At 40.9% G+C, this 10,950-nt stretch overlaps 1 protein-coding gene across 1 annotated transcript in view; it reads right to left on the bottom strand.

Moving 5' to 3' along the window:
* Positions 1–1,257: 1,257 nt before the first annotated feature.
* The window catches only part of ZNF622 (zinc finger protein 622), a 23,279-nt gene continuing 13,586 nt past the window's right edge, over positions 1,258–10,950 (bottom strand). The window contains exons 5-6 of the mRNA XM_008579648.1: positions 2,699–2,842; positions 1,258–1,528 (exon numbers count right to left, since the gene is read on the bottom strand). Of these exons, the coding sequence (XP_008577870.1) occupies positions 1,401–1,528; positions 2,699–2,842 (272 nt within the window). The 3' untranslated portion in view covers positions 1,258–1,400. The remainder of the gene's footprint in view (positions 1,529–2,698; positions 2,843–10,950) is intronic.

Genomic DNA, 10,950 nt, shown 5'->3' with positions numbered 1-10,950 from the left:
CCAATACTCAGAATACTGCTCTGACTAGAACACTGGCCTTACTCAGTATGGCATCTCTTTGCTCTGTAAGGGAGAACTTCAAGCACTAACTTTGTGCTAGGGACTGAATGAGTGATGGGTCCTTTGTCAGATTTATTTAACCCCCAAAATAATCATTCAGGTAATAAACTCTTCCATTTCACAGATTTAAAAAACCAAGTCACTTCTCCAAAGTCATAAAGGTAGCTCAATGAATTTGAACTTCAGATTTAGCTTCATTTCCAATATATCACAGCGCCCTCCGCTAAGCCACTGCTGTGGTTTGAATGTCCCCCAAGCTCATGTGGGAACATATCCCCAGTATGGTGGTGAAAAGTGGAGCCGTTAAGAGGTGATTGGATCTTGTGAACTGTACCTTCATGAACTGATTGATCCATTCACAGAATAATGGGTTGATGGGTTAAAGGGTGGTCATGGGCATGGTTCTGACAGCTTTATAAGGACAGCCAGTGAGAAGATTAGCTCTCTAGCTCTTACCTTCTCTCACCATGAGATACACTGCATTGCCATGGGACCCACAGAGAGTTCCCACCCAGAAGGCCCTCAACAGATGCGGCCCCTGGACCATGGATTTCCCAGACTTCAGAACTATAAGAAATAAATTTTGTTTCTTTATAAATTACCCAGTTTCAGGTATTCTGTTACAAGCAACAGAAATGGTCTAAAACAGCCACTAAACTGAGAATCTCTTTAGAGATTTAACTCTTAGGTACTCTTTCAAAAATGATATCTGAACATTTTACCTGTATTTTCCTCCTAAACTAACTGCTCAAGTAAACGCAGCACTGGATACTGAGGATGAGTGTATAGCACTGCCATTTTTCCCGTTTACATTTAGAAATTTTAAAAAACCTTTACAGCAAGCCATTGATACTTTCTTTACCTCGGCCCAGATTTAATGAAAGTGCCCAGAGACACTCACCATGAAATGCTCCATGAGTGACATTCAACTTTGCTCCTACAGAAGCCTCAAAACTCCCTTACATAGGTCCCACAGCCATAACATGGTGAGTTATTCTGAAGGGTGAACTAAGTGTGGAGCAGACAAGTCACTCCCAAGTTTCCCAAATTATTCTGACAGCAGTAAGTCATTTGAAAGCTGAGGCAATAGAGCAACTGCCAAGCAGTAGTGCAGGTCCCAGAGTCCAGCAGACACACCACTCACTTTGTAAATACACAGCCTCCAAGCACTGCTCAAACATGAAATCTGAAAACCAATATGATTCTAACTTTTATTACTGGACCAGAACAAAGGAAGCAGCAGCAAAATGGTCTATCACACAATTGTACAATCCAGATTCTACCAGTCCTGAGTCAAAGAGGAAACGGCAGCAGATGCATCTCTCAGTCCCAGGAGATGCTCAAAATCTCACTTGGGCCCTAAAGTGCATCTGCTTGGTGGCATTATTCTTCATTCCTGTCTTCAGCATCCATTTTGATTTCATCCTCTGGACATACTGCATGTCCCGCTCTCGCATAAGAGCCGCTCCTGTGTTTGGAAGGGGTTAAAAAATGAGGCAAAGGACTGTTATTTGTGATCAAAGAAAACCCATTATTTGCAGAGAATCCAAAAGTTAGTTTGGGGCAACTGGGTGCTTATATTTAAATGAGTTTCTAACTTGGGGTCTCCAAACAATGGGCCTCAGAGAGCTATGTGCACCCCAAAACTGCACACTAGAACTTTTGTATATATACATTTCTCTGGGATAAGCCTTTAGTCTTCATCATCTGGAAGGGTTTATAAGCCCTAAAGGTGAAGTCCCATTGATCTAAGGGAACAGAGAAAGGCAGACACTACAAATTGAGTCAGACAATAATTCCTGACTCTGCTAGACTCAAGTGGTCTCATAGCTTATAAGCAGCCATAGTGAAGGAAACCTCGTGTATATAAACACAGTGGCATTTAAAACGGAACTGAATCACCCAGAGCTTTCCAGCACACCAGAAGGCAGCCCTCCTCTCCACAGTATTCTAATCAGATTGATGTTTTCCCTGAAGATCTAAGGATAACAAGCTTCATAAGGCAGACACATCAGAATGGATCGATGTAATATCATATTGTCGAGATTTCAAAGCTTTACAATTTCAGTGGCCTGCTTTATCCTTCTGACTCTTACTAAGTTTTCTATGAGAAAATTACAAAAAAGGGATTGACAGCTAACTTTTACTATGTGCATGCATTATATCACACATGCATTATGATATTCAGCCCTCTAAGCTCTAAGCAGTAGGCTCTACTATTATCTCCATTTTATAAATGAGGAAATAGAAGCTCAGATTAATTAAATTACTTATGCTCATCATATAATAATCTATAAGTACATCATCAACCACTAGAATACTATCTAATTCCTCTGTGTAGCCTCCAGGAAAATTTCAACGTTCGATTATTACTAAAGAATTCTTTTTATAATTTCTGTCTTCTGAAAAAGTTAACGGTGTAAAGTTACTGTGCCAGGAATATGAAATTTTTAAGTCATGGGGCTTTGGGCTTATTGCCATAAACATATCAAATGGTAATGGAAGCCCCTGGAGCCAGAGGTTTAACTTTCCCCTACAGAGGATCCACAAGGATGACACAAATGGAAACAACTGCACCCAAGCCACTTCTTGAAATATAAGTTCTTGGGCTGGTCTGTAGTTGTAAACATCAACGTACCAGTGCTGCCAGTCCATCCAAGGGCTCTGTACTGTTGAAGTACCCGGCCCACAGCCTTCCGATTTTTAGCAACTGCCACAGCTCTTGACAAGCCAAATCGCTGTTTGTAGTATCTCATCAAGGAGCGATGACCCACTCTGGCACCTGTTTTTCAAAGGAGCAATATTGAAACACTGAGTTGGATAGTGTATTGCTAAGGGCAATTGTCAGAATCCTGCTGACATAGCCAATTGCCTGGTCGGGTTAAGGCTAGGGCCCACAGACCCTTCAAACCCATTGTACAAACTGGTTCACAGACCTCTCATATGCCAGACTGGCTCACTAGACCCCTCACGTGGCCAGCTGGGTCATCAGACCCCTCACATACAGGTCCACGAGCTAGGTAACTAGGAAAGACCCCAGGAGCCATTGGCAGATGACATGAGCTCAGTCCTCAGCTTCCTCAGTAGCAGCAGCAGCAGCAGCAGCAGCAGTAGCAGCAGTGGCCTCTTGGAGCATCCTGGGGGCCCTGGCAGCAACAGCTTGCAGTAACTGTCTCCAGGAGCAGTAGCAGCCTCCCTGTGGCCCCCCTCCGCCGCAGGGGGGGCAGTGGGGGGAGAGCGGGAACTGTGGTTCAGAGCCACCCATCCTTCATACTTAAGTTTAATAACCCAGGACACCTGGGCGCAAGTCAGACAACCCAGGAACACCTGGGTGCATATGTACAATTACACTAGACAATAACCAAGCAACACCTGGGTGCATGTGCATATCTACATGAAATGCTCAGCAAGATTCTGAACATCTGAGGGAGCTCTGAGCATTTTCCTACAGATAGATTTTTCCAGGAAGAGCTAGCTATAAAGCAAGGGCTTTCCAAATCAGATCTTTAAGGATAGCTAGCTGGAAAATGAATATGCCAAAAGAAATAGTGTTCTACCTGCTAAAGAAAGATAAACAGCATTAAAAAAGAACAAAGGAAACCAAAGAATAAACAGATTTTTTAAAAAGAATGGCAAGACACTGTTCAGTGAAAAACTCAGCATCTTGTGCTTACATACAATATGCCTTGCTAGAAATGCACACAGCAACCTGTGCTAATGCAGATAAAGAAGTTAAGGGATTTTTAGCTTTTTTTCTATAGAAAGAAGATTAAGCACAGAGAACAGTCCTGATATTTAGGTCTACAAGCCACAGTCAGGGTCTAGAACAGAAATCAACCCACCCTTCCTTTGCTAAAATTCTCTACTGCAGTGGCTCTCCAAGGGGGTTATTTTACCCCACAGTAAACATATGGCACTGGCTGGAAGTATTTTTGGTTGTTACGACTAGAGGTATACTACTGGCATCTAATGTGTAAAGGCCAGGAATGTTACTAAACATGTTTAAATGCAAAGGACAGCCCCCATAACAAAGAGTTATCTGGCCCAAAATGTCAATACTGCTGAGGTTGAGAAACCCTGCTCTAGTGCCTCCTAAATGATGAAAATCACCTGGTGAACTGGAATTTTAAAAGACGATTGAGCTGAATTCTTTCTACACCTTTTGCTTATTTAGAAAAAGCTGGTAAAACTATGTGAGTCAATCATGCTTTCAGAAATAAGTTTCTAATTTTAATTTCCAACATATTCTGATGTCTTTATAATATATAGTTGTATACATCATTACCTCACAGGCCGATTATCAATTTGCAACATAGTGTGGAAAAAAAAAAAGAAAGACCCTTTACCTTTCAAATAAGAAAACTAAGGGGCAGATGGTCACCAAAAGATTTGGAACTTCTGTAGGTAGACTAACAAAACCTGTTATACAAGGGGGTGGCAAACTATGGCCAAAGGACCAAACCTGGCCAACAGGCCTATTTGTGTTAGTTTCATTGGAACACAACCACGGGTATGTGTGTAGGTATTATTGCCAGCTGCTTTCCTGCTATAACAGTAGAAGTGAGTAGCTGCTGCAGAGACAGAATGGCACACAAAGCCTCAACTATTGCCTCTCTAGCCTTTTATAGGAAAAATGTCTCAATCTCATGTCTTAGCTTCACAGCACACGAACTGAGGAGGCAGGCTTCATGGGTGACTAACTTCAGGCTTCATCAGAGTAGTGGTCCCCAGGCCAGTGGCATCAGACCTGAGAACTTACTAATTACAAACTATGCTTTCACAAGAATATTAATTAGAACATATGTAATCAAAACCTTCTAAGACAGACATAAACATGTAGATATTTAACAACAACATACACACAAGGCACAAAACAGCCATTTCCACTGAAAAAGAACAAAGGAAGTATGGCTAGGTAGAATCCTGTATACAGTTCCTAGGAAAGTTTTACCTTTACATATATAAAACCATTTCTTTCAGAACGTTTTGTGTAAAAAGACTGTTAATAGGGTACTATAAATAGTGTGGCAGACAGTATTTGCTTTTAGGATCTAGAACTTTAATTTGTATTAAAAAATGCTGTCAGGTTATTTTAAGTCCCTATACCTGGCAAGACGCCTGGAAAATAATTTGCCAGCTACAAAGATACAGGAAAAGTAGTTACTTCCAATTGCTTGTTTTGCGATCATACTCAAGGGATGACAAAAAGAACCTCTTAATTCAAAGAAATGGTCTTTGGATCCCAGTACGGATGAAAACATGTTTCCCCCAAACCTGACTGCCCTGGCAGTATAAGAATTAACAAAGCTCCTAGACCACAAGAAATAAGTGAGATGTAGTTGATGGATACTTGGGTTTAAATGGAGGCTCTAGCAGGAAACCCCAGTGTTGTTTACTGTGATTTTCTATTTATAATGTTAAGTCAGGATGCTCCAGGTTGGCAATGGTGATTACTCCTATGCCATTAAATGATAATGCTGGTCATTAGTACATAACAAATCAATATATTTATACTTCCAGCAACATTTGGAAATATGTCATACTAAAGGTTGGACTTTAAAACATCCTTGAGAAGACTTCATTACTCAGTGCCAAGGTTTCTGACAGCTGGCAGGAGAGAACCAAAAACACACAGTGTTTAGAACTACTCTTGCCATGTCAATGACAGTGAAGACCTGACATTAGCATCAAGTTTCATGTGCTAAGAACAGCTCAACTTGAAAGCCTGCATCAAGAAAAAATATTTTTAGAATACAGTGTGACTGCCCAATAAATAACAGATTGGTTATGTCTGAGTTACAGTGAAGCACAAGACCTGTCCATCTATCTTTCACCATAACAATAACTGCTTACAATATTGGCCACTCCTTTTTAACAAATAGCCTTACAATTGATGACGTTAAATACTGGAGAAGAAAATATCTTGAACTGTAAATATCTTGAACTGTAATTTTCCTAGGAAGATTAATTATGTATATCTCTCGTGGATCTACCAACAGCTTCATCTGGCTAGTCAGCAGCTAACTGAATGTGTCTTTCATACCATCTTACTCCTTATGAATGCAAGGAACTGGACCAGACCCCAATCTTCAAAATAAATGCTCATAGTGCCCTCTACTGGATGCACATGTCATTGGCTTTGGGATCACCTGCTTGACAATTTTACTAAAGTCCAATCTGACTAACTAGATTTAGGGTATCACAACTACTGCTTTTGAAACCAGTTTAAAGCAGATTCCAAGTGCAGCTGATTAAATATCACTAAGCTCTCCACATTAGAATCCTTTCCAAATTAGCTTCATGCTAACACCCACGCTAATTCAGTTATAAAATAAACATAATTAAAGAGGTTTCTGAATGATAAATTTGTTCAAAGAGATAAACAGATAACTAAATATTCTGCTGCTACATTTTTAGACAGTGTTTGTTGTTCAGAGATCTCCCATTTTCTTGGGTCATTACAAAGCCCCCCAAACCAGTATTGAGATGCATGAGCAAACCAATTGATGTCATGTCTCGTAAACATGACTGACTAAAGCACAACTGGTTTTAAAAATCTGAGGTGGTGAAAGTATGGGCGACTAAAAACACTGTGTCAGTCTATATGGAAGAAATTCCAGAATATTGATAGTTTTTCATTCACACAGAAATCTACGTTTTTCTTGCAATTTCTATTTGGCAGAATTCTATATTGCCATAAATACTATTCTAAAGTATCAGTTATGTGACCCCTGAAGGCAGTAAATGCTTTGTATTTGGATATTTTTATCAGGGATTCTTAATCTTCTCCAGTTACAGATGCTTTTAAGAAACTTCTGCCTTTTAAGAAAAATGTACATGCCCAAAGAAAAAAATGTGTATGGCCAGAAGATAGTTTCTGGCTGTTGGTTAGTCTGTCTAAAAGTACAGTATTTCATAGTACACTAATACCAAACCAATTACCTCACTACTTCCACATCTACATCAAAGAGCTCTCTTGAGGTTACTATCCAATTCTTTAAAATAACATGACTCAGTAATTGGACCTGTGGCTGTAAGCAAGGAAACCCAGGTTTTCAAAGCCAGAGAAAATGGACCTTCAAGCTAATCTCATGCCACTTTCTTCTTTGACTATATGATACAGAGGCAAAACAATCTTCTTCATGTACGTAGAAGGGAACTGTAGGTAAATATGATTCTAAGCCCCTGAGAGCTCCCTCTCAGTCAACAAACACTTATCTGTCTCTTGTGTATCTGAGACCCTGTGCTGAGATGAAGAGATGACAGAAGCCATCTTTGTTCCCAAAAGTAATGAGAGAAGACAGGAAAGCAAGCCACCAGTTACAAAGGAGTGAGGTGAATGTTGTGACGGGTATGCATGTTTCCTGGGAGCAGAGGGGATTCTCGTTCCCAGCAAATGGACAGCAGATGAGTTCAGGAAGGCTTCTTGGAAGGGTGAACCCAAGTGAGTTAAGTCTTAGAGTAAGACACAGACACCACACATGCAGAGACCTAGAGGAGGAAAACTAAGAGTGGGTGGGTATAGGGATAACACAGACACCTGAGGGACTAGAAGCTGGAGAAACTAAAAGCTACCCTGAAGGCAATGGCTCCCACTGGAGGAATCCTTGAGGGTAAAAAAAAATAGACTGTTTCAGAAAGAATGTTCTGGTGGTAGTGTGGAAATAAGACTGAAGATGGCCAGACAGGAAATTGTAATAGTGACACAGACAAATGGATAATGAGAAAGCAAAGAAGAAAGTATTCAAATGACATTTAGGAGCAGCAGCGGCCGACTGAGGAGACCTGCGAGGGGAGCAGTGCAGCAGAGCAGTTTCTGAGGCTGGGAAGTCTAAAGGCCATTTCGTGGTGGTGACAGTGACTCAGGGGTCTCACCTTGCATGATGGTGGTAGTAGAGAGAGCAGAGAGAGAGAAAGACAGACTCCCTTCTTCTTAAAGTCCACAGAACCACACCCCTGACCACCATTTTTAGTCCATTCACTACTGCAAGGTCCTACAATCCAATCACCTCTTCAAGGCTCCACCTTTCAATTACCGTAATAGGATTTCCCACCCTCTTGAACTGGCATCGCCGCCTCGAGCCGCCACAGCTGCCGCAGCCACCGCAAGTCATCAGAACTGGGCCACCGGAAGACCCACACACCGGGAGAGGGTGCGGAGTGGGTGGCTCCCAGGGGCAGACGCTGGTTTATGACCCAGCATGTGGTCACGACCATGGCTTTCCCAAGGGGATCTTCACTAATCACCATTTAAAAGTTTTATTGTGCAGTGCGCGCCAGAGAGGTGCCCAGCCAGAGAGGCCCAAGATCCTCAGAGACTACGCACCCTGCAGTACCAGTGCACAACCCAGCAGGTAGGCCTCGCCGCCGCCACCCAACTCCATCCCCAGCCCAACTGAGTGCACGCAGATCAGAGAGGCGCCCAGTCAGAGAGGCCTAAGATCCTTGGAGACTATGTGCCCTGCAGTGCCAGCACACAACCCAGCAGGTAGGCCTTACCGCCACCGCCCGACTCCATCCCCAGCCCGGCTGAGTGCGTGCTGACCAGAGAGGTGCCTCCCCTGAGAGGCCCAAGATCCGAGGTGACCACACACCCAAGATACTAGTGGGCAACCAAGCAGACACTGAGGCAGCTGTACCAAATTGGCAGCTGCAGCAGCATCCTAGCCAGACAATAGTGTCAAACCAGTGGACCGTGAAATCCCCTGCCACTATGACTAAACATCAAAGGAAAGATACCAGAAATATTAAAAATCAAGAAAGTACATCACCGAAGGGTTATAACTCTCAAGATCTAGATCCTATAGAACAAGAAGCCCTTGAAATGCCTGACAAGGAATTTTGAGTGATAATTCTAAGGAAACTACATGAGATATAAGAAAACTCAGCTAGACAACTCTATGAAATGAGGAAAAGTATACAGGACATGAAAGAAGAAATGTATAAGGAAATCAATACCCTGAAAAAGAATGTAGCAGAGCTTGCTGAGCTGAAGAATTCATTCAACCAAATAAAAAACACAACAGAGAGTTTAACCAGCAGGCTTGCAGAAGCAGAAGAGAGAACTTCTGACCTTGAAGATTGGCTGTTTGAAATAACATAAGCAGACATAAAAAAGAAAAAAGAATTAAAAACATTGAAGAAAATCTAAGAGAGATATCAGACAACCTTAAGCGCTCAAATATCCAATTCATGGGTATTCCAGAAGGGGAGGAAAAAGAAGATTGCATTGAAAACATTCAACATAATAGTGGCAGAAAACTTCCCAGGTATAGGAAAAGACACAGATCTTCAGATTCAGGAAGCTCATAGATCCCCAAATGTATTCTACCCAAAGAGGTCTTCTCCAAGACATGTTATAGTCAAATTGGAAAAACTCAGAGACAAAGAGAGAATCTTAAAAACTGCAAGAGAGAAGTGTCAAATCACCTATAAGGGAGCCCCAATCAGACTAACATCAGACTTTTCATCACAAACCCTAAAAGCCTGAAAGGAATGGGATAATGTATTCAAAATACTAAAAGACAAAGATTGCCAGCCAAGAATACTCTACCCTGCAAGGCTATCCTTCCAAAATGATGGGCAAATAGTATATTTCTCACACAAAAACTGCGTGAGTTCACTACCACACAACCACCCTTACAGGAAATTCTCAAGGGAGTACTGGGTTTGGGACCTGAGAAATAACTATCACTGCCATTAAAACTCAAGAAAAATCAAAACCCACTAGTAGAATAAAAATGGCAACAATGAAGAGAAAAAAAAGTTTATCTACAACCCAAGGAACCAACAAATACAGAAAACAAACAGTAAATCAGAAAGAAAGGAACAAAAGACACTTAAGACATCCAAACAAAAATCAATAAAATGCTAGGAGTAAATCAACACTTTTCAGTAATGACTCTTAATGTAAAAGGCTTAAACTCCCCAATCAAAAGACACAGACTGGCTGACTGGATTAAAAAGGAGGACCCAACTATATGCTGCCTTCAAGAGACCCACCCTCACCTATAAAGACTCACACAGACTACGAGTGAAAGGATGGAAAAAGATTTATCATGCAAACAGAAATAAAAAAACGAACTTGGGTAGCTATTCTTATATCTGATAAAACAGACTTTAAAATAAAACCATAAAAAGAGATAATGAGGGCCACTACATAATGATAAAAGGATTGATCCATCAAGAAGACGTAACAATCATAAATATATATGCACACAATGTCAGAGCAGTTGGATTTATAAAGCAAACTCTATTAGACCTAAAGAAGGAAATAAGCACTAATACCAAAATAACAGGGGACCTGAACACCCCACTATTAATATTGGACAGATCGTCTAGGCAAAGAATCAGCAGAGAAGCACAAGATCTAAACAACAATCTAGACCAATTGGACTTGGCAGATATCTACAGAACATCCCATCCTACAACCTCAGAATATTCATTCCTCTCATCAGCACATGGATCATTCTCCAGGATAGATCACATGTTAGGTCACAAATCAAGTCTCAACAAATTCAAAAAAACTGGAATTATCCCATGTATTTTTTCAGACCACAATGGATTAAAATTAGAAATCAATAACAAACAAAATTCTGGAAACTATACAAACACATGGAAATTAAACAGCATTCTACTTAATGACATATGGGTCCAAGAAGAAATCAAAGAGGAAATCAAAAAAATTTATTGAAACTAGTGAAAATAATGATACATCATACCAAAACCTGTGGGATACTGCAAAAGAAGTACTAAGGGGGAAATTTATCACATTAAATGCTTACTTCAGAAGAATGGAAAGAAGGCAACTGAACAACCTAACACTTCACCTTAAAGAACTAGAAAAACAAGAATAATCTAAACACAAAAGTAGCAGATGGAAAGAAATCA

This window comes from Galeopterus variegatus, unplaced genomic scaffold, assembly GCF_000696425.1.
Source record: "Galeopterus variegatus unplaced genomic scaffold, G_variegatus-3.0.2 Scaffold1935, whole genome shotgun sequence".
NCBI classification, from domain to species: domain Eukaryota; kingdom Metazoa; phylum Chordata; class Mammalia; order Dermoptera; family Cynocephalidae; genus Galeopterus; species Galeopterus variegatus.
This window is presented reverse-complemented; position numbering and strand designations above follow the sequence as displayed.